Genomic DNA, 24,313 nt, shown 5'->3' on the forward strand with positions numbered 1-24,313 from the left:
TGGCTCATTTGTCATCCTGCAGCACCACTCCTCCGGAGCAGGACTGCAGGAGCTGAAAAAAAAGGAAAGGAGCAAGAGAGAAAACAATATAAATAGGCAGGAGGCCACAACATCAAACGTTTATGATTTACTGGCCCAGAGTCTCACATCATCATCATTTTTGCACTCATCACGTGAGATTAATATGCTTTTTCTTCGCTATGCCACCCCACCCAATTTCAAGGGGATGTGCTGCTCTGCCAAACTTCAACCTCTCTTCTCCCGCTACCTTAATGTATTGTTTTGTATTACATTGTACCCAGTGCACCGCATCCCGCTACGCACAAGCACCCACTCAATCATCCCCACCCCCACTTTCACCATCACTTACTACAGTAAAAAGTATTGTCAATGTTCACAGTTTGCTGTCACCGCCTCAGCCACATCTCTTTAATCTCTCCTCTTTGAGCCGAGTTGGTTTTCTTGCTGCCGAGGCACACAGTCAGAAGGGAGGGAGTCAGCTAATTACAATAAACAAATATGCTCAGAGCCGCCTATGTAAGGTTCCCATAGGTTAACAACTCTGCTATAAATGTTAAATGAAGCTTAAAATAGGATAGTGTGGCATACAGTTGCCATAGTGATCTCAGCTGTGATTCTTTGTGTACTTTCTTGGTTGGCAGAGTTGAAATTAATCTTAGATGAGAATCTGTGATACAATTAGAGTAGAAATGAGTGATTGTTTGCTACCCCAGGGGCCTCTTTGATGTCTCTATCATGTTTTGAGCTTTCTTGGATTACTGCGAGTTTGTGTTTGCGTCTAGGCTAGAGTCACTATCTTTGTTCTAATGAAATGTACTGTATTGTTGTAAATGTTGTTCAGACACATGGCAGTCACATGTTAATGATTCCCTTCATACTCACCTCTCTCTCTCTCTCTCTCTCTCTCTCTCCCTCTCCCTCTCTCTCTCTCTCTCTCTCTCTCGTGTTCAACAGGTGGGGCAGTCAAAATGATGTGTAGGAGGTGCAGCGTTGAGCCGTATTGATGGATGCGTTAACAGACAGCAGTCTCACATTGACCGTGAAGACTTCGGAACCGGAGAATGCAAATGCAGCGGAGAACACAGGTGAAAACATTTGACATTCTCCTCAACTCTCTGCCTCTCCAACATTATAGCCACTGGATATCATTTCTTTTCAACATAGAAATACACATGAAACATGGCAACTGAAATTCTTCCCTTTAATTCTATCAAGATTTGCTTTGAACAGTTAGAGACACTTTGTTGTTGACCTAAGAAAAGAAACTTAATTTTCGCAGGAATTATTCAGCATTCGTTAGAATAAATGAAAGCCTAATGAAAATGGTTTCACAAAGCCTTGAAATTTTTAAAAAGACAATTGCTAATACCAAATACCATGGAATTGGCTTTCTGGAATCAGTTTTTTTTTCTTCTTCTCAGTTTTAAGCTCTTTGACGAGGTACGGGGAACGTGAAACACATCCTGTCTTTTTAAAGCGAAAATGAGAAAAAGACACATTAAATGAAGCTTTTTAAGCTATTGTTAATCCTTTCTACCAATTGTTGCACAACTCAGAAATATGACATCTGCCTTTCCTCATGCAGTCAAAGAAGGTGCAGCCGTTAATTCTCTCACCTCCACTCACATTCATCAGTTTAGGCAAAATGGGTCTGTGTGTACCCTATGCTATTTATATGGCATGATATTTTTTTTTGGTTTCCCTGGCTGCTTCTCTTTCTATTCTATTACATATGAACCATGCTACGAAATTTATCTATGACGTTTCAAAGATATAACAAACTGTTGATAGAATCTGATTATTCATGTGAATTCAGTGTGCCCCTGCCTGTGTGCCCCGGCCTGTCACTGGTCTCAGGGATGATGTGCACTTTTCCGAGATTCATTCAGCCTCTACCTGCTGCCCCCTATAGTCCACCTCTCCCCAGCCACAGACTCTCTCTGTGCCCGGCACCAGCGGGCCTCAGATGGGGTTTATCTTAGTATTTCAGCCCTGGTCAGGCTAAGCGGGGGCTGACTGGCCCCCACTGTCAGAATCACACAGATTATCCCCAGCGCTAGCCTCTGCATTGAGAGGTACTGAGAGAAAGAGAGAGAGAGAGAGAGAGAGAGAGAGAGAGAGAGAGAGAGAGAGAGAGAGAGACAGATAGAGAGAGGGAGAGAGAGAGAGACTGAGAGTAGGAAAAAGAGAGAGAGAGGGAAGGGTGAAAGCGGCTCCATTGAGCAGGAATAGGGCAGCTCTCTGAGGAGGATGGCCATGAATCATGCTGCAGTTACTCACCACTTATTATGAACATCCTGTACTGGCTGGATTGATTTCCCTCCACCATTCACAAAATGTCATATAGTGAAGATGGAGCAGTAGGTAGCGAGCAGCTTCTGTAGCTGGCCTACCAGCTGGATGAGTGAACGCCCCGGGTGGCTGAGCTGCAGAACGGCTAGCTCGACACTTTACAAATGTAAAAGCCTCCATATAACAGGGATAAGGACCAGGGAAGTTGGGAGGGACGGAGATAGCGTGCAAAAAGGGGAGGAAGAAGGGAATGGGAAGGGGGATGGGAAGGAGGAGGGATTTCAAAAAGCCATTAAAAGGAGGAAAAGGCCAAGTCAGCTATTTTGTTTTAGATTATACTTCGTATTGTGATATTTGAGCTATTTGTATTGGTAATGGCTATTGAATGGTAATGGAAGTATGAATTTGATGCATTTTAATGTCAATGACAGATGGTTCTCATATAGAAATCTCATGAGTGTTATAATTACTCTTATTGATACTGTCAGTGTGTGTGTATTGTGAGAGGAGGAAATAATGTGTTGTGCAAGGGAGTGTGTGTGTAGCTGTTTGTGCGCGTGCGCCTATGTGTGCGTGTGTGGCATCTGACACACTAATAGATGAGGCCACAGCCGCCAACTTGTCTCTCTCCTCATGTCCATGTTCATGTCCCTCAGTGTGGGCTTGTTTCCCCACAGAGCCGCCTGGCACATGGCAGACTCGGGTTTACCTCAGGTGGATGGAGCTCTTCACATCACGGTTAGAAAGACTGCAGATAGAGGAGAGCGAGTGCAGCTCAGAGCGCTAGCTGGTCTGGTCTGGTCCGGTCTGGTCTAGTTTGGCGGTGGTCAGGCTGTCTAGCATGGCTGAGCTTGGCAGGGCCGGGGATCAGAAGATCACCACCACCTGCCAGCAGCCAGGGTCCTTCCATATGCTCACTGGTGGATGTCCATGCCAGATTGCATGAGCTGTGTCACATCCAGCCTCAGCCCGTATTCAAATAGCGCTTCTCCCAATAACACAATTACAAAACTACAACTGCATTAGAATGATCTCAGAATGTGCGTAGCTTGTGGTTTATTAGGATACGAGTTGTTCCCTCTGTAGATATTGAAAACTGGCAGCAGTGAGCATTTTGTATGTTTATCTTGTTTATGTTTGCCAGGTTAGATGCAGTAGTGACATTATGCTGCGCCATATCAGTGAAGATGAGGCTGCTTTTCCCCCTTTGACCTCTAATGTCAAACTCGATTTGTCAGCCTCAGTCATTGCTGTGAGATCATGTGTGTGTGTCTGTGTGTGTGTGTGTGTGTGTGTGTGTGTGTGTGTGTGCGTGTGTGTGTACCTGTCTGACTGACTGATCTGTGGCACATTCTGAACAGCTGAAGAGCTAATGGTCCAGCTGGAGACAGATGGCCTCTCGATAACACTATACCCCCAAGCCAATACTCACACTCTATCACTCTCCCTCTCATACACAGACACACACACATGTACGCATGCATCCACACACGCGCGCACACACACATCAGAAAAAAACATGCACACACACATTGGATAGGGTAGATTGTTAATCCATTATAAACCCTGAGGAAACATTTCTCAATATGAGTTTAATGTTTCACAGCAATTTTGAACAATCTTTTGGCAATATTAGGTGACAGCTCAGGTTTTATAGAAGCACCGGGGGATAAAGGAAGTTGATTTCTCCCTTTTTGAAATTTGCCTCTTTCTGTAGCTTTGCTTCTGTGTAGGACTGATGAAAGAGATCATTTCTTTATATTTGCATTGTCTCCAAGTGTTGAAGACTTATTTGGTAGATTCCAAAGTACTGGCACTTTTTCCACACACTTCCAAATAAATCCAATTGGATTTGTCCATGCCTGGGAAAAACAAGTGAATATTCGCCCTATTCTTTTCATTTTTCACAAAGTAACATGTAGTGGAATGTGTCCCAGAAAGCAATACTAAATGGAATATGCTTGTTGAGTGGAAAAAAGAGATTATCTGTCCTTGTGACTCTCTCCATGGAGAACATGTGTCAATAACGTGCTTTTGGCTGTGTGGCCACCGTGGCTCACAGATTGAAGTGAACCGATGGCAAACGCCTCGCTGTGACGCTTCTGCAGCTTCTGAGAAGTTGCTGCTATAACAGTTTTCTGAGTTTGAGAGGAGGAGAGAAGATGCTTATTTCTCCTGAGGTTTTCTTCATTAAGTATGACAGTAGCGCAGTTGTATGCTGTTAGTAGGCGTTCTGGCTGCTTCGATGTGTCTGCAGGCCGCAGACCCATAGGGACCTGCTCTCGGAAATTTCATTACCTCGTTAAATCACTCTCAAATCATATCCATATTCAAAGATTTACTCACTCTACCGATGCAGCCATGTTGAATACTGTTTAAGCAGCCCTCCCCTCGAGCGGTTATCACTACCCCAACAATGATCAGGCGCATCCATTCTAAAATGGGGGGCGGTGCTAGTTAACCTCTGTGAATGCACTAATTGTTGTGGTATATTACTCTGTTTTTTTTTTTTTCTGGCATGGTCTTAAAGAATATGTGTGAGGCAGCAGCTTTGGAGTGTGGAGGGAGGCAGGTGTAGATGATATTGGTTATACAGTCTCCAACATATGGGCCTGTCGTGTCCCATGTGTACGTACCTGCCTCCGCTGCTGTCATCTAATTATGCAGAGCAAACAAAGCTATCTGCCTGCTGCTGCAAGCCAGCTTCTGTGGGTTTTGATTGTTACTCATCAGATGGATCTCTTCAACTGATTAAGACATTGTCACAATCGACCTGTAGAAAATCAGCAAAACCTACTTTCAATTTAGTCATTACTGCCATTGTTGCTGCCAATCTTGGTAATTTTGTGTTATCCTGTTACTTAGGAACTAGGTTGGACCTGCTTGTACACAAATGACACGTTAAAAGGAGGGAGGAGTAAAACAAGAACACGACACAACATTTTATTTCATATAATGTTCTTTGGTTCATAAAGGAAGACACTTAATACCATAGATCAGTGTTTTACCAATTAATACATATTGTTTCTGTGAAGTAGTGCATCTCTAACTAACTTCTTTTTTATGAATAAAAATATGTCACATATAGTTACAATTACTACAGCTATCAAAATATATGGAATGACTTGGATGTTCAATTTGAGAGTAATGGTTTTATATCCCTTTCACTTACACTAGAATTGTTTACAAATTCTTAAAAGGCGTACTCAACATGAGATTACCCAAATAGGTGACCCCATTCCTGAATCTATTGTATGTATTCTATATACTCAAGAAATTTTGTACAGTGGTGTTACTCCTGGCCTATTCTAGAACTCTACTTTTGAACATTTAGTCAAGCGAGAAAAATAAGCGAGAAATTGTCATTACTTGACATAGCTAATAACTCTTTGAATCTATCACCAAAACTGAATTTAATGTTTAAGGCTGGCATAACAAAATGACATTTTCAGCTCTAGGGGGTTAATTGACACTAATTACATTTTGCCAGCTGAGAAGAAATGTCAGTGTAACTACAGAACAAAAAACAATGTAATTTAACTTTAGACATATTTACAGTTCAAAGAGTTGAAAGAACTGAAACCTTTTGTTTTAATCCTCCAGGGGTATGTGAGCAGAGCGGAGATCTGAGGCTGCGCGGACTCGTTGATGCTGCTCTTCCTCCATCCTCGCCTCCTCCCACCGCAGAGACTTTGCAGAGGGCCTGCCCGACGCACCAGAGGACCACGCCTACGCCACCGTCCCTCCCCCTGCCCCTTGGCACTGACGCCTCTCTGGGCCTGACTGTGGCCCCCTGCCCTGCCGCCCATGAGGCCCCAGCTATAGTCCCCCACCTTCACAGCACTCCCACCCCCACCTCACTTCCTACCCCAGTTGCAAGCTCCTGGGGCTCGACGGGAGACGCCCACAAGACCCCCCTTCCACTGCCCATCGCCCTCCCTCTGTCAGCTACAATGATGGAGCCTGGCACTGTGTCTGCCCTGACAGAAGAGTGTCTTCTTCAGCCTAGTCGCACCTGCCTCGGCTGCTTCATCGAGACCCGCGATGCTACCGACCCTAACTCCATCCACAACCCGCCCCATGACCCTACCACCAACCCTGACACAGACACTGGGCTAAGTGTGAGGATAGGGGACGTGGGCCGAGAGGACTTCTCTGACATCAACAACATCAGCATCCAGTGCCTGAGCCATGCTGGGGAGGCAGTGAGTCACTATGGAGAGCAGCTCCTCTCTGACCAGCTGCTTAGCTTCCCTCTTCCTAAAGCCCCAGGTGAGGGGAAGAGAGCGGATGGGGACAAAACGACAGAGGACTGTGATGACCCAGAGGATGATGCAACGGCTAAGAACCTGTACGAGGGGCTGTTGCTGGACAAGGTGAGCGGGGAGGAGGTTCTGCTGGCTAATGCCGGTCAGGACTGGGGCTACTTTGAGTCCTTCATCAGCGAGAGCAAGATGGAGCTGCTGGACCTGTGTTCTAAGAATGAACTATCAGTCAACCTCTTCTCTGAGGAGGACGTTGACAATCTGTTTGATGATGAAGATGATGACTCTACTTTGAGCAGCGACGTTTGCTCCCTGAAGATTCGTTACGAGTCCTTCCAGGACAACATGAGGGAAAAGACTAATGTGCTCCAGGAGGAGACCCAGTTCAACTTCTTTCCTAGTGTCCTGTCCAACTGTGCCAAGAAAGAGGAGGGAGGAGGGGTCTTGAGGAGGGGTGCCGAAGAGCTCCAGCCCAAAACCGACGAGCTTATCCTGGGGACAGAACAGGAGGGAAAGGCAGGGGACTGCAGTGGCGGGAGCCCCCTTGATGGCTCCCAAGGCTCACCCATGTCCACTCCCAAAGTCAGCTACCTAATGGACTTCAATTCCACTGAGGAGTCAGGTGAATACAGTGATGACAGCTCCTGCACTGGCTCCTCCTCAGACACCCTGCAGGAGGGCAAGCTGAAGAAGGGCCACTCCAGGAGATTCCTCAGCCCCTCCAACCCTCTCAACTACGGCTTGCGCTCCAAGAGGAAGGTCCGATACAGTGATGACTACCTATATGACGTTGACTCCATTGAGAGTGAGAGGAATGCAGAGAAAAAAGAGAAAGTTCCCGCTGGTCAGAAAGAGGAGGAGGATGTAGACTGGTGCCCCAAGAAACGTCGGAAATCCTGTCGTAAGGAGCCACCCGTGGTCATCAAGTACATCATCATCAACAGGTTCAAAGGAGAGAGACACATGTCAGTAAAACTGGGGAAGTTGGACCCTGTCGAAGCTACTGTGAGCTTAAACGCCGACGCAGTGAGCAAATATGAGACGCTGGCTCCTCTGAAGGATTTCTGGCAGGAGAGGCAAAGAGAGAGAGAGGAGCAGCTTAAGCTGGCTGCCAGAGATAAACGACAACGCGGTTTTCATCTAAACGGACGCCATCATCGCCCCTTTAATTCTAGTCATCCCAAAAGGAAATACAAGATTGCAAACAGGCTTAAGGTTCAGAGGATTCACACTGTGGAGCAATCAGCAACGGCACAGGGCTCTCCTCTCTCTGATCAGGTCCAGGGAGGTGTCACTAAAGAGGAGGCCACCCCCATGGTAGGAGGAATAATAGCAGCCCCGGGCCTCCCAGTCACATTAGACTCAAACTCCATCACGCACACAGTCACAGCCAAGAGCCGCTCCCAGGAGAGGGAGGAGAGGGAGGGGAGGAGATTGGGAGGAAATAAAACAGTCAGGATAAGGAAATTCAAAAGCGAAGCCAGGCTGAGGAGCAAGAAAATGAAAGAGGCAGAAGGAGAGGAGGGGAGGAGCGTGACAAATGAAACGGATGCCTGTGTCGCTGCGGCACAGATTGAGGACCCTACTGCTGGGTTAGGAGAGGCAGGCATTAGCTCAACTACAGTCAGACCCCATTTCTCTGACAATACCACCACCGCTCACACATCCGAGGAGAAATTCCCCTTTGTTTCCTCCACTTGCTCCACTGACAAAGCTCCCTCCACAGAGGAGGTGGAGGCGGGGGTCCCTGTCATCCCCGGGGGCTACCTGCAGACCCTGTTAGATGCCACAGACTCCTCTGGTGGAGCAGCTATCTCCTATTTCCCCCAGCAGCCCTCTAGGCAGCAGTATCCTCTGGGGCTTTCCCTAGAGGAGAAACAGTTTTCTTCTCTGCAGCTCGCTCAGAGCTGCGTCCTCTCTCCTCCCTCGGAGTCCGAGCTCCAGCAGTCTCCTCAAAACTGTCCCAGCTTCCCCCAGATGTGGCACCCACAGCTCTGCGCCAGTCACAGCCAGAGCTTTGGGCCTGAGACCCCCGAGACGCCCATCTTACCCAACAACTTCCCTGCTGCCTTGCCCCTGAATGACAGCCTGCCAGTGTCTAACTACAGCCAGCTGAGCCCTGAGGCTGACAGGCTGCTTTATGAGAAGAGCTACCTGACCGAGGCTGGGCTGCAGCCTGGGGCAGATCTGCAAGTGTGTCAGTCTGCCTGTGTGGAGGGCCAGGTGCAATACCAGAGAGGGTCCCTGTGCACAGACAATGGCAGGCTCATCAGCTATGACTCAGTGGGCTCTCTGTCAGCCTCGTCCAGCAATTACAGCTCCCTCAGCCTCAAGTCTTGTGAGCGTGAGGGCGAGGAGGAGGGCCGAGACAGCTTCCTAGCTCACTGCAGTCCTAAAGTGGTGATTCAGCAGAGTGTGGACGCCCTCACCCCACTCAGGGAGTCCTCGGACCTGCTAGATATCTCCAACTTCACCCCTGACAAGTTCAGACACTCATCACTGTCAGAGCTTTCCCCTCCTGAGACCCCCAACCTGTCCCCTCAGGTGGTGGGGCGTGAGATGAAGATGGCAGGGAATGTTGGAGAATACCAGGACGTGAATGATATGACTCTGGACTGCAGTAGGGAGGTAAAGTGGAACTGTGACGTTATGCAGCAACAAGAGCACACAGTAGGCACGTACACAGTGGAAGACAGCCAATTTCCACTGCACAACTTTAACAGTCAGGAAGGCTTATGTTTAGATAAAAAGGAGTTGGGTGATACAGACTTTGATGAACAGACCGGTGAGATGTTGGCTGGTGCGAAAAGCATCAAGTCAAAGAGGAAAGGCAATTACAAACAGGCAGCTGCAGGACAGGGCCCAAAGAAAGTTCGGGCACCCAGAGCTCCCAAGTCAGAAAAGGTCAAGGCCCCCAAACAGAACTCCCGTTCCACCAAAAAGATAAAGGCCATGTTAGAGGGGAAGGCAGCAAAGAACCAGGCAGGTGGTTGTGGTACGGGCCTGACTGACAGTAGCAGCACTGGGGACTGGTCTGGCACCGGCTGGTCGGAGAGCAACAGTCTGGTAGGGGACGACCAGAGAGAATTTGAGGAACCCTCCAACATTCTGTCCAACATTGTCTCTGGCATGGCCGAGGTCCAGAGGTTCATGATGGCCTCCATTGAGCCACTGTGGAACCCTATGTCTGAGGCCTGTATGCCCCCTGAGGCCAATAGCCTCAACCTAAAGACCCTCAAAATCTTGGCAGGCACAGAGGCTGACCTGAAGAAGAAAGGAGCTGTGCTAACAGGGGCTGGGAGAGGCAGAAAGGCGGGGGGAAAGGGAGGAAAAAACCAGGCCAAATTCAACCCCTCTCATCCCTTATTCCCTCAACTAGCTCTGGGCTGTAACATGTTTGATAAACCCAACTTTATTAACCCTGGGCCTGCACACAAAAAGCTGTACCGCCACAAGACCAGTGCAAAGTTCCCTCGGATTGAGACACTGAAGGGGAAGCGAGCTGAGAGAGACCCTAATAAGGACATAGCACTGATGACCTCTTTTGAGAAACTGAGGTAATATTTTGTTATCAGCTGCTGTTGCACCCCCTTCTCACTTTCCCCCACTACCTGCTCAGCCCCCCCCCCCCCCCTCCCAAGCATACCTACACTGACGCTATGCCAGAGCTGCATGACTACTACGTTCCCCCTGACTACCCCCCACTTCCTTTTAACCCCCCGAAGAGGAAATTAATATCTGCATGATAAACTTCTTGTACTTTGCAAACTACCTATTGAGTGATTGTGTCAAGCTTGATTGAGATTTGAAACGACCATGGCTGCATTTTTCTTGCTTTTGTTGTTTCTGCTTTGTTTGTTCTTCTTATAGTCGTTTCAGTTTTATTTTTGTCTGAAAAAAAAAATAAGCCTTGAAAACAGTTCTGTCGCCTTTTGGAGGAACTTTGTTTTTGTATTTTCTCAGCGAAACTAGCTGCCCTGAATTATGTATTTATTCCCCTTTTCCCTAAAGATGTAGCTATATACACAAATGCATTGAGTGACATCTACGCACCCCTCCTCCTCATCTGTTTTTGTATGCAGAATATGGATGTCCTGTTGTTGCTGTCCTTCATACACTGCCTGGCTCATTTCAAGAGGGAAAACTACAAATAATGAGCCCTATTTAAGCCCAAGACATCTTTATCACAAGATGGGACCATTTTGTATTGATGACATATCAGACGTCTTATTTTTTTTTTTCCCTCAAAGTCGGAATGACTCCCCATTTCTTTTTATCAAGCGTTTCTTTTTCTTCTGGAGTTAGAGGAACTGGTTATCTAAATTTACATTTTTACGCCTTGCAAATTCATAAAAGCTCCACCCTCAGAGTATTTTTGTCAATGTTGTTGTACAGGGACATGCAATATTTGCAAAAAAGATAATTATAATCTTAAAATCAATGTGCCAAAAGTAACAATGCTGTGTAAATGACCTCTTATATATGTGTGAATATTGGCTGTTCCTCTTTTCTATCCATTGGAATATTGGCTGCTCGGGTTGGAGACTCCTGACAGAGACTTGCCACTCTAGGAATTCTTTATTTGGGACTTTTCTCTCTTCTCTGATGAAAGGCACCAACAGCTGGCAGTGGTACAGCACCACTCACTAAACCAAATCAGAAAGACTGAATTCTCCTCGTTCCCCCCACTTTGTTTGCCAAATTCAATTTACCTCAACATCGCCGGGCTCTGAGAAGCAACAAAAGAGAGGCAAAGGGGAGATCTGCTCTGAAGGCTACTGTAGAGGAGGAAGATGAAAAAGGAGATGTTCAAACGGGCTTTCTCTGGACCAAGGAGAGTGTAGTGCAGATGTTTGAGGGTAAGCAAGGAAATTATTTGTCAGTCGGGGCTGTGCCTCTCTGAATAGCTCTTTTGTATCGGAAATTCAAGGCAATTTATTACTCATAGAGATGCTGATGCACGCATCAATTGTGAATTGACTTAGGACATTACATTCTCTGCCGTTAGATTTAATGTGAATGTGAAAACAGTTTTCAATACAAATGGAATCAGTAATATTGTAAATGAAGGAAAGCATGTCTTTGCGTTAGCTCCACATGGGAATCTTACTCCTGTATTTTACCTGAAATGGTGATTTAAACGGAACTAGAATTTTTTTCAACCATTCTCATGTAGTTTACTTATTTCTTAACACAGCCATACTTTATAAGTTGCACCACTTGTTTATTTGGTTTTATATATTAATCATGACATTTTTCACATGATCTCTGAATTCATCATGGTTCTTTTAGAGGTACTTTCTTATATAGATTATTTTTTTAATGGTAATCTCAGTTTGGATGGTTCAATATTTTGGCAGAAAATCATGTCTCTTGAAAAAGGAAGCCCAAATATGGACATGAATAGAAGCAATGTGTATTAGTAGTTTCTCCCAGGCCATTTATATTAATTGCAGTCTTTGGGCTCCTTCACTGCCTCATTGCACTGAAATGAACATTCAGAAATCCATCTGAAAATGGACCATGCATTCAAGTCTAATCGGTTGTAAATTGCTGGAAACCACAAAACTATCCTGATTTCATGTACAAAAGGAAGTTCGTCTTAATTTCACCATACCACACCTAACAACACTGGATTATGCACATTATGCAAACCACAAAATGAATTTACAATCAGCAAGACATGAGGCATTTATTGGATGATCATTACAATAGCACACTGTGCGTCAGCCGGCTCTACATCATAATGTGCATACAGTATACACTACAGATAGCTTATTCTTCAGAATAGTTCAAGAGAAATACGGAGCCCATTCAATTAGTTGTTGTGTGAAGATTTCCTTTACAAATGTATACACACAGTAGGCCTACACTTTCTCTCTGTTTTGAACATTAAATATCTGTTTTAAACACAGCAGTAATTAAGTGAGACTGCATGGAAATGTGCCGACAAATTGAAGCTTGATTTAAATACAGGCCTTGTCACACTGGATATGGTAATTCTGACGCACAGGTGATAGGAATTGATTGCTTGCATATGGCAAGAATCATAATCAATCTTTCTCTGTCTCTTTTTTCTCTCCTCTCTGCCATGATCCTTTGTTTCTTTTCTCCAGTGTATCAGGGTTAGGACCAAGACAAGCTGCTGATGGGAAGCTCCACATGGGCCACAAGCCCATTTAGTCTGCCTTCTCTCATTTCTGCCTATTGTCAAATTGAATGTACTTCTCTGAGTTCATAGTTGTTGTTTTTTTTCTTTTTTCTTTTTAAAATGTGCCACTGTTGAGCTGCCTCATGTTAATGGTGCTAAGAAAGCTGACAATTGTTTTTTGTTTTCCCAGAGATAACAAAAAAAGAAATGCAAAATAGATTAGGTACCTAACCCTCTTTATGAATGTATATTATATTGTTATGTTTGATGTATTCACTTCATGATTCTTTGACATTGATTGGAATTACTTTTGCTCTTTTCATTAAAAGAATACCGAGCTTTATATATACTGTCTAGAGTTGTTACCAGAAGGAATCTTAATGAACTCTTGACACTACAAAATCTTGTATATTTTTTGTGTGCCAATTTGTAACATATTTTGTAAGTGTATATTTTTCTTAGAAAGTGCTGTGAAGTATTTGTGTGTGTGAGTAACCTTTTATGCGCCTCTATGGGCAGTGGAAAGGATATACAATGACAAGTTTCTGGTTTTAAAAACCAAAATATGAAAGTATCAACAGAAAACTAGAAATATTTACATTTTGTTGGGAGTTTTGTAATAAGACCATGATCTTGTTGTGAGAGTGTTGTGTTACTGTGCAAAACACAAATAAGCAAAGAAAAAAATGAAAACTTGGAAAAAAATCTAATTTGTGATCAATTTGCTGTTTTATAGATTTTCATGTAAATTATTTGAGTATTATTTTGTTTTTTGTTTTTGTTGTAACTGTTGCAAAGGTTTTAAATATTTGTGATCAAGCCTGTATGGTGATAATGTAATATTGGTAACTTGCTGAGTTTTGTAATAATGTTTATGGAGTAAATATACAAATTAAAATAAGATTTTGAATGCTGCTTTCTGAAGAGAGTTGGGTTGTGTTTTTTCCACCCACTTATTATTGTAAATAATATTAAAGTCTCCACAGTCTGTTAACTTCTCCTCTGTAAACCTATTCAGTCCATTCAAAAGCACATTCACTGAAGGTGAATATGCAGAAGGTGAATTCTTTGATTAGTCACATCTAAATATACTGACCAGAATTGTATAAATTATTTGGATTAAAACATACGTAGTGCATCTCTTTGTTAAAAAAGAGATTGGACTAACGCATTGTAAAGTGTAACATCTTACTATACTATGCCATTATAATAATAGTAATAACGCAGATTAATCCACTATATTCTATATTTGTTCCCATAGCAAAATGTATAGCTGTAAATAGAACCATAAGTAAAGAATTCCAATTAGTCTACCCCAATTTGTTATATTGGAAGATTCCTAGACAAAAGGCATTTAATTTCTGCACAACTCCGGCTTTGGCTCATGTTATTTTAATGTCATATCTAATTAGCACTCAGGGTCAGGCATTGCTAGAGTGATTGCTCATCCATAACTCTGAGCTGGGCTGCTGTGGTCCACACTGCAACACATTCTGGCATGCTTAATTGGAGTTGGAGATACTGTCTCAGACCATAAACAGATCCTGTGATGTATCCCTCCAAAATTGTCAGGTGGTATTAGCATTGTTTTTGTTCTTTAGTCACCCATAGCAGATAAGGGAGCAAGCAAATTAAAAGATGGAATGTCTAATGCAATGGATCAGGTACACCTGTGGTTATTAAATGAGAACCTAGTTGTTTTGTCAGTCTGTGCTCACATTGCTTAGACAGCCTTCAGCAGCTCTCTCATTAGGACCATTGTATTTGCTTTTTTTTCATGCCATTACTGAGATGACTTTAGAGTAACAACTTTGAGAGAAAATGCATGACTATTCTGGAAGACTTTTCGTAATGTAGGCTTGTAGGCTTAGCTGTTATTCTGTCAAATCACAAGGAGGCAAAGAACCTAGAAAGACCAGGATTCACCCTAACAGGAATTACACTCATTTATTTTTGGTGTTTGCCCAGCAGATTAGTTATTAGAATTAGAAACTTAAATACAACTATTTCATAGAGTTATCTGATGTGTCACATTAACATAAGATAGCCTAGCGCTGCTGCTAAGTCTTAACATAGTTTTCTAAGGGTTAGAGCAGTAGTAGAACTCCATTGACCAATAGACTTATACTGTGTCTGTGTATTCCCAGTATAAAAGGGGAGAAACCCCAAATATCCCGAGCAGGTGGCCCATTAACTGCAACCATGGGGGGCTGACTAGTGTTTTGCACATTGGTTTACTAATGGCCCGTTAGTGGATGCCTACCAGCCCCTGCCCAAGGGTCACCCATGGGTCTCTACTGGCATGCTGCTGTATTAATGGTGGCCGTCCTCCACCCACTCAAGAGTGAAGGGCCAGCTACAGGCCTCTGATGGGTTCAGCTATGTCAGTGGCAATCCACCTTCCTCTAACAGTTCTACCGTTCTTCTAACAACTCTACCACCATTTTAATGACATTTACTTTGATCATCATATTGCTAATCATTAAATGTTGCGTGATATTAAGTGAAACATAATCATGAATGATTCTCAGTGCAGCATCCTTTGTTGAAACCAGGGTACCAAGCTTGTCATTGCAGCCCAAAAAGCAGATATTTAAATTCACAATTTCAAAAATTAACATTTGTTATGTCTTGCATGTAGAAGTGTTGTATTGTATGAAGTCCCGTATTTCAGATGGAGTTGGTGTTATCGTATTGGTTCCTATCTAATATGTGGACATACATTGAAATTACATACATGTCTATATAGTATGTTACATAAGAATGGTTGTTTTTGTAGAAGTACCTTATACAGTGCCTTGAGAAAGTTTTCAATCCCTTTGTCTTTTTCCACTTTTTGTGGTATTGCAGCCTCAATTCAAAATGGATTAAGATTTGCCAACAATCTACAAAAAATATCCTGTAATGACAAAGTGAAAACATGTTTTTAGAAGTTTTTGCAAGTTTATTGAAAATAAAATACAGAAAAAAAGTATAAGTATCCAACCCCCTGACTCAATACTTTGTAGAATCACCTTTGGCAACGATTACAGCTTTGAATCTTCTTGAAAATGTATCAGCTTGGCACATATAGATTTCTCCCATTATTCCTTGCAGATACGCTCAAGCTCAATCAAGTTCGATGGGGAGTGTCTGTGAACAGCTACCTTCAAGCCATTCCACAAAATTTAAGACTAGTCTCAGGCTGGGCCGCTCAAGGAATTTCAATTCTTGCTCTGAATCTATTCCTGAGTTGATTTGTCTGTATGTTTTGGGTCACTTGCCTGTATGAACATAAATCTTTGCCCCAATCTAAAGTCTCTGAAGCAGGTTATCCTCAAGAATTTGGCTCCATTCAATTGTTCCCTCTATACTTACTGCCTCTCCTGCCACTGAGAAGCTGACTGTTGTCCTTGGGTTAGGTTGCTCAGTTTGGTTGCAGGACCAGCTCTTGGAAGAGTCTGGGAAGTTCCATATATATATATATATATATATATATGTGCACTTGTGAACTCCCAACACTTTAGAAATTGTTTTATATCCTCCCCAAGGGCCTCTGTCTCTGAATCCTTCAGACATTTCCTTGAATTTCATGGTAGAGTTTCTGCTCTTATCTGTGAGACTTCATATAGACAAATGTGTGCGTAGAAACATCTTAGGAATCAATTTGGAGCATCACTGCTGAATGTTTAATGACTCAAAACATTTCAGCTTTTCATTTTTAATTAATTTGTAAAAAGGAAATGCAACTAAAATAAATCCACTTTGACATTATGTGTTATTATGTGTAGATCAATATTAAAATCCTAATTTAATCCATTTTGAGTTCAGGCTCTAACACCAAAAAATCTGGAAAGGGGTTTAAATGCTTTTTGAAGGCACTGTGTCTGCCTACATCCATATATATGTATATATATGTACTCTAAAATATAGGCATCCTCTTTCATAAATAGTATTGGCTACTTGGCTAGTAACTAGGCCTAAATTTCTGTAGAGAGAAAATTAATTTTCCCGAGTCGCTACTCACAGACACCATTTTGTGTTCTAGAATGAAATAAACTGAATAATTACTGATGATCAATAATAATTATTGACAGGAACTGTTGATACAAAGTACACACTAGCAATAGCTGTATATCACGTTAAAAAAATAGACACATGACAATACTACAGAGGCGCAATGACGGAAATGGGCGGAAAGGTGATTTTAAATAATTTTACCAATAAACCAATAAAATATTAGTTTTGTCTACAAGCAGTAGAAAACAGAGGCCAGCAGTACTTTCACTTATCACCGCATCATGACGCTACAGCCAAACAGCGGCACACCATCCAAAACAAACATCCTTTTCCTTACTCATGCTCTCCCCCAGTTTCCGGAAGATCATTGTAGCTACCCCAAAGATAGAAAATGGAATCCTGAGATCGCATTAAAATATTGAAGCGAATTTCGGAGGATTTCAGAAGAACAACTTGACAATACGATCACCTAACCGATAAGAAAATCCAACAGGTAACGTTAGAGTGATGTAGTTATGGATTGTATTTTCTTTTTGACTGCCTAAATTCTCACTAGCTAGCTTGTTTTCACTAGCTAGGTAGCGGTCATCAACGTCATTAGTTGACGTCGCTCACTTAGCTAGCTAACGGTAGCTTACTATTTTTTAGGTGTTTTTACGAAACCCTTGTGTTTTATATAATCTTACCGTAACGTTAAATAGGACAGATGTTCAGTTCACCTAATGCTTGTAAATATCACGGAGATTGGTATCAGATAAATGTTGAACCTATTGATGTAACGTTACTGAGGGCACTTGTCAAGAAGTTATCAGCTAGCGTTAGCCAACGTTAGATAGCCTGTTGGTTAATTCGCTGAAGCCAGTTTAGCCACTTGGCTAGTTAGCGTGGTGGCTTACTATATTAAATGCTGGTCCAACATAACCGGCTATTCTGTCATCTGTCGAAGTTTTTTCTCTAATTTGGGGGAACTAATGCTGTCATACTCGCTACCGGCAACACTACCTACATTTATGTTTAGCTAAAACGGCCCTGAGATGTTGTTTATGTAGCATTGAGTCTTCCTGTTAGCTAGCGTACCTTTAAGTTGCTAACGCGTTAGCTGATGTTGTTAAGGTTAGCAACCGTGTTAGCATGCTAATAGCCGGCTAGGTGATGCCATTTTGTTTTTCTCGACTTTGACAAACCTATTGCTTTTACACAGGACTTTTAAACTGATAAACGACCACTCGACATACTGTTTGCACCAAATTATAACTAGGTAGCTAACTTACACGTTTTCAACCTGGTTAGGGAAACCATACGTTCGGTGTTAGCGTTATACACTAAACGTAAAGCCTTGGCTAGTGTTACGCTAATGTTAGCATGTCACTTGGCTGTGTAACCTGTGAACGTAAACTTAAGTGTAAATGTTAGGCCTATAATCATCCTTACATTTGGCCAGCTACTGGTGGATATTCCCCATCGTATTTTATTGTGGGCGCGTCATGGATACAATATTTTGACCAGAGTTTTCCCTTGGCAGCTAGTTCTCTGGCTGACGGGAATACGCTCACAAGGCCATCACACTCAAATTTAGCAGAGCTCAGTGGAAATAGATTAAGGTGTTATAGTTCTCAGAGGCTTTCCTCTAGCATTCTCGAATACCTTTGGTAGTGAAAGCTTGTTATGTGACCTCATTCTTAATCTATAATGTTAAGAGGCTTTCACATTGCCTTGGTTTTTGGAAAGGTGTTGCACATAGAACAAATGTTAAACAGCAGTCAGCGTGTGATTGATTAGTGAAGGATGTAGGGATACGTGAGTACTCCCAGTCTGTTAGGGTCAGCAAACTCATCATGTCTGTCTATTCATTAAAGGTGCAGCTGGTCAATCCTGTTTTTCATTTTTTGCTGCAGCAACTGGATCTTGGTGGAGAATATTCCTCAACTGCTCTCCCTTCAGCATCAATGGAGGGGTCTGACAGCTTAGAGCAAAGTGGCAGTGACCAGTCAGAGTCGCAGCGCAGAAGGCAGCTGGACCGGCTGGACAGGGAGGAGGCCTTCTACCAGTTTGTCAACAATCTTAGTGATGAGGACTATCGCCTGATGAGAGACAACAATCTTTTGGGCACCCCAGGTAATAAACCCATGACCACCTAATGACGATAATGTGACTGACAAAACTTTGACATATCTGTATTTCAAGCAAACTAAGCACACTCAAAAGGCCATCAGGTGCCCTGGACCAGTTCACAGATTTGCCTCTGTTAAAAATTTAGTTGTGATTTTTTTTTGGTCAGTCGGATGTGTATTATTGCTTATTCTATGACCAATAAAATGGAAAAAAAGTTTCTTTCCTCCTCCACCTTTACACATCTCCTACTTGCCCACTTCAATAGAACGTCTAGTCTTGAATTTTAGCTAAGGTAGCCACCCCTGGATTTTCAAGTTTTGTCACTATGCTGGAAATGAAATGGTCTGCGGACTATTTAAGTCGCTCAATCCGTTTCTGTCCCTGTCCCAGGACAGTGGGAGGGGGAATGTAAGTTTGGAGCATCCTTTAGCGGAGCATACTGCAAGGAGGGGGCATTCAGTAGACAGTGGCGTGTCCTGGTAAGTCTGGTGGTTTTCGGTATTGTCCTGTTGCTGTGTTCAAAGGAGACCAAACAGCTCTATGGGCCAATACAGTACAAAAACAACCAGTCAGTTTTTTTCTCCTAAATTCTCTACCTGCTAGATAGCTGTTGAGAAGTGTGTCCACCGGCTGAGGCCTCCTCTCTATGTGCATTTAATTTTTCCTCCTGGTGACCCACCATGTCTTTGTCACAGCTTCATGTTGGTGATCAGGCTGGAAAAGATGAAGTGAATGAATCTTTTGTTAATCCTCAGGAAAGGAAAACCTGGACTTCCAAAGATGTAGTACTCTTTTTAATAATACATTGTTTTTTTTTTGTTTTTTTTTTTATAAATATATATACTTTAGGTGAGATAACAGAGGATGAGCTGTTGAGTCGACTTCAGCAAATCAAAGATGGCCCAGAACAGCAGAACAGCAACCCCAGTACTGAGAGTGGAGAAGGAACAGGCGGTAAGTTTCTCAATTTTCTCCCAACAAGTTATTTGGTGTTAAATCCACATATACTTTTTCACCCCCTAACTCTGTCTATCTTCAGAACCAGCAGAAGGCTCAGAGGATCCTGCCAATGGGGATAGTCTCCTGGACTGGCTGAACACAGTGAGGCGCACAGGCAACACAACTAGAACTGGTCATCGTGGTAACCAGTCGTGGCGGGCAGTAAGCCAGACCAACCCCAACAGTGGAGACTTTCGCTTCAGCCTGGAAATCAACGTGAACCGCAACTTGGCTGAACAGCAGGGAGTTGTCGAGGGGGAGCAGGAGGCTCCAGAGGCTCCAGCAGTGATTCCAGATGCTGAGCCGCAGGTCCCTATGGAGACAGAAGAAGTGGTGGAAGAACCAGTTGTAGAGGAGCTGGCTGTCATAGTGGAGCCAGAGCCTGAATTAGAAGAGGTTGTTTCACAGGAGGTGCAAGCAGAACCCCCCAGCTCACCTGCTAACCTGGTGGTCCAACCCCCAGTTTCTCCTGCACCACGTAGAGGACAGAGGAGAGCCCGCAGCCGTAGTCCAGAACCACGTAGGACCAGGGCCCGTACAGCCCGGAGCCGCTCCCCTCTCAACTTGGATCGGCTGGATGGTCTCCCTAATCCCCGTCATACCCACCGCTCTCATGGCCCTAGCCCTCCTGCTAACTCTCCCCCTGTGCCCCCAGTGGAGGGCAGTTCCAGGACTCGACAACATGTTCTTTCCAGGCAAAGCACTGCTGACTATGATGCCCAACCATCCAGGGCTGGAACAGGGTCAGCCCCAGAGGCCCAGAACACAGGATCTCAGGAAGGAGAAGCCGCAGGTGGGGAAGGCGGGGCAGCTGGCCGCCGTCCCCCTACCATCATGCTCGATCTACAGGTGCGTCGTGTGCGTCCTGGCGAATATCGCCAGAGGGACAGCATCGCGAATCGTACCCGTTCACGCTCCCAGAACTCAAACAACACCTTTCTTTACGAGAGTGAGCGTGGTGGCTTTCGCAGGACCTTCTCACGCTCAGAGCGCGCTGGTGTGAGGACCTACGTCAGCACCATCCGCATCCCTATCCGGAGGATCTCTGATGCGGGTCTAGGGGAGGCAACCTCAATGGCGCTGCAGTCTATGATTCGACAGATCATGACAGGCTTTGGTGAGCTCAGCTACCTCATGGACTCGGACTCTGATTCTTCAGATTCAAACCGCGGAGCCAACACACCTGCGGATCTGGCCGAAGCCCTCAACAACCCAGATGCTGCTGCTGCTGCTGCTGCCGCAGCCGCCGCCGCTGCTGCTGCAGTTGATGAGCCATCTGTGACAGCTGGAGGCAGAGCAAGGACAGTTGAGAGGGATTTGGAGGAGGGTCTTGCCACTGGTCCAGCTGCCACTGGTGGCAGGGCTCGACCTAGACCACCCATCAGCCTAGAGGAGCCCAGCTCACTGCCCTTCCTCCGGCTTGCCCACTTCTTCCTCCTCAACGATGATGACGAGGACCAGCCCCAAGGGCTGACAAAAGAGCAGATTGACAACCTCTCCATGCGCAACTTCGGAGAGAGTGACGCCTTGAAGACTTGCAGTGTCTGCATAACAGAGTATGCAGAAGGTAACAAGTTACGGAAGCTGCCCTGCTCTCATGAGTACCACGTGCACTGCATCGACCGCTGGCTGTCCGAAAACTCCACCTGCCCCATCTGCCGTAGGGCTGTCCTGGTATCTGCCAACCGAGAGAGTGTGGTGTAGCGCCAGGAATGGGAAGGGCATACACAGCTGGCTATGGCACTCATGGCAGACAGCAGGCCTTTCTCTCAATCTAACTGTGGTATCTAATACCTCAAGCCCATGAGAAGTGGTTAGGACATCTATCTCCACTGTTGATGAAGTTTATTTTCCCTCATACCATTTGTGAGTTTTATCATAATGCAGTTACGGGTTTGATTTGGGGTGCTCCACACATTGGCATTGGCAGATATTCACTCTCTATTAAGACAGTTGTGATTGGCCTACTGTGATATTACAGTCCAATGTTAGAAACAAACAACGCATGCTGTTTGCATCAACCCTTAGTGACCAAGCAATTTGTTTCATTGCACCAAGCCAGGCGCATAAACTCGGCTCCGCTGACCTGTGTCCCATTACAGAGAATTCCCTGTTTTATATTAGCTCCAATATGCGCCTTAGTATAAGGTGGGTATCGGTACAGATCTCTTATTTATTCACATCAGTTCAAAGTATTAGCTATTGTTTCTGTTTTACACAACTCCTAAGGTAAATACTTTTTTTATCAATAAGTTGGTATTGAATTGTTATGGCTGATCTTTTATGAAGATCAGGATTGTATTGGCCAGAAAAATTCTCAATCGGAGCATCCCAAGGTTTGGAGTTAAACATGCAGGTGGTATCTACAAACACTCAGCAGATTTATTTGGAGATGGTGATGCCAAAAGGACATAAGACTGAAAGTGGGTTGCCATTTACAATGTGACTCATACTTTCCCTTCTTTGTTCACCTGAAAGAAACAAGCTATTTTGGAGTGGCATGGACTGTGAAAAATGTCAAAGCTTGCTGAATTGTTTTAAATTTAAAATGTAGAATGTTGTACAGGCTTTAGGGAAAAGATAGATGCAACTAAGATTACTTTTGGAATGCTTAAGTTTATTTTGGAATCATATTGCATCTTTATTTTCATTATCATTAAAAATGATTGAGCTCTGTTCATACACAAAATTACGGATGTCCCAATACTGGCATTAGATATTGGGTTGATACCAGGTTAAAGTAAAGTGTGGGCATTTGAGAGTTTCCCCACTACTAAAATCCCATACTAACAGGCATGAGTAACATGTCAGAGGTTAAAGCATAGTGGCATTTTCTTCTTTTTTCACACACAAAATGATGTTTGCTGTCTTGAATGTAGAAGAACGAATGATCTCTCAATCATTTTGTCCTGTCATCCGTAATGTACTGGTCTAATTCTTTATTATTCCGTTAAAGTAATGGATTGGTTTAAATTATCGACTGATAAATTGAGTAGTCTGACCTGGCATCGGCATTGAGTGGTATCGGTGTGTCCATACCAGAAATGAAATGCAGATCAAGCTAGAATAGTTCTTCAGATGTTGGATTTAGGTCCACCTCAGCGTACCAGTCATACCTTTCATTATTGATCCAAAGGTTTTAGTGTCAGACATTTTACCAAGTCTGAAATAATTATGTCTTTGTCCTCGTCTCAGTAAATGAGACTCCAGTAGATGGTCAAGATGCTCGCCCACTGCGCCCTCCTCCTGCCTCCATGAGTAAATGCTTCATATCTGGAATGTCAGTGTGCAATACATTAAAATGCGAACCTGAAAGTAGGGAAATACAAACCATGATATAAATGTGTATATTATTCTTAAACTGTTGTAGACTGTTAAAATCTCTCTTAAATGAAGACTTGTTAATTTTTAAAGTGTGTTGAAGCTTATTTTCTTTTATTCAGAAGTTCTGTAGGTTTTGATAGCACTATGGGTGGAAAGGAACACTGGCTAAAGGAAGATGAGGCCACCAGTCTCATGCCATCCTGTCATGTTGTTGGTTTCACAGTTTGATGTCTTTGCCACGATTATTACTTCCCTTTGTGGGATATAAAGGTTTGAATGCTAGAAGTTGTCATTGTTGCATACCATACACTTGTAAATGAAATGTATTTTATCCTTTTGGCCGTGCTTCTGGCCTTGTTCCATGACCCAGTGCAGTATGTTGACTGGGTATTACTCACTTCCAACTAACTGCTTTTCTGAATTAAACAAGTTGTTATGCTACAAAATGCATTGTAGGCATGCATTTCATACCCTCACCGTGGTGTGTTATAATTAAGAGGACTGTTTTATTTTGCATTAAGTTTTGCCCTACATTCTAACAGGCGAAGTTTATAGCTGAACTAATTTCCCTATGAACACTCAATTACTGTGCAGTATACTTTTTCAGTTAATATGATAATTAGGGATTTTTTTTATTTATTTATTTTTTATTTAATTCATGCTCCTCTATAGCAAATTCTAAAGATGTTGAATTCTATGAGGCTGTTGATACTGTTGAGTAAGAGGAGGTTGACTTCAGCCGCTGAAAGATGGTTGAAGTTATTTATTTATTTATTTTTATTTTTTTACCACCAGTGTTATCGGTAGATCAAAGATCACACTGCTTTACATGATTTATGGTCCATATGCATAACGAAAGTCATGGACGGTAATGGTGGGAAGGGAAGTTATTACTACCACCCCTATTGGTAGCTTTTATAAAAATCTTAATTAATTTCCCCTTTTGACATAGAAGAGATTTTCTTAAATTATCTGCATGAACTTTGTTATAACAGCTGTTTTTGAGTAGACATTAGCCTAAACTATAACCGCTATTAAATATAACAAACAATAAACCTTTTAAAACAGGAAATTAATTTTAACAGTCCGCAAGTAATAAACCCTGAAGTAAGATTATTTTGTTTGCAATACCAGTCGTACTTAGTTTAGT

At 43.4% G+C, this 24,313-nt stretch overlaps 2 protein-coding genes across 2 annotated transcripts; both read left to right on the top strand.

The window, feature by feature from the left end:
* The first annotated feature begins 1,024 nt into the window (after positions 1-1,024).
* Positions 1,025-10,139, top strand: nexmifb (neurite extension and migration factor b). The gene is made up of 2 exons (XM_071525491.1): positions 1,025-1,106; positions 5,917-10,139. The coding sequence occupies exons 1-2, from the start codon at positions 1,025-1,027 to the stop codon at positions 10,137-10,139; spliced, it is 4,305 nt and encodes a 1,434-aa protein (XP_071381592.1).
* A 6,947-nt stretch (positions 10,140-17,086) lies between these two features.
* rlim (ring finger protein, LIM domain interacting) lies at positions 17,087-23,630 on the top strand. Its single transcript, XM_071524936.1, has 4 exons — positions 17,087-17,221; positions 18,624-18,843; positions 19,690-19,794; positions 19,880-23,630. The coding sequence occupies exons 2-4, from the start codon at positions 18,675-18,677 to the stop codon at positions 21,541-21,543; spliced, it is 1,938 nt and encodes a 645-aa protein (XP_071381037.1). The 5' UTR covers positions 17,087-17,221; positions 18,624-18,674; the 3' UTR covers positions 21,544-23,630.
* Positions 23,631-24,313: the final 683 nt, after the last annotated feature.

The sequence above is a fragment of the Centroberyx affinis genome, unplaced genomic scaffold, assembly GCF_046629955.1.
Source record: "Centroberyx affinis isolate AG114_WGS23_722 - 3 ecotype Tasmania unplaced genomic scaffold, CSIRO-AGI_Caff_v1 ptg000108l_1, whole genome shotgun sequence".
NCBI lineage: Eukaryota > Metazoa > Chordata > Actinopteri > Beryciformes > Berycidae > Centroberyx > Centroberyx affinis.

What these genes read in the sequence shown, in the direction of transcription:
- nexmifb (XM_071525491.1), top strand. Translation starts at nt 1,025, where the DNA reads ATGGATGCGTTAACAGACAGCAGTCTCACATTGACCGTGAAGACTTCG. An exon ending in AAATGCAGCGGAGAACACAG is followed by an intron (nt 1,107 to 5,916) that starts GTGAAAACATTT and finishes TTAATCCTCCAG; the next exon opens with GGGTATGTGAGCAGAGCGGA.
- rlim (XM_071524936.1), top strand. Translation starts at nt 18,675, where the DNA reads ATGGAGGGGTCTGACAGCTTAGAGCAAAGTGGCAGTGACCAGTCAGAG. An exon ending in CAATCTTTTGGGCACCCCAG is followed by an intron (nt 18,844 to 19,689) that starts GTAATAAACCCA and finishes TATATACTTTAG; the next exon opens with GTGAGATAACAGAGGATGAG. An exon ending in GAGTGGAGAAGGAACAGGCG is followed by an intron (nt 19,795 to 19,879) that starts GTAAGTTTCTCA and finishes GTCTATCTTCAG; the next exon opens with AACCAGCAGAAGGCTCAGAG.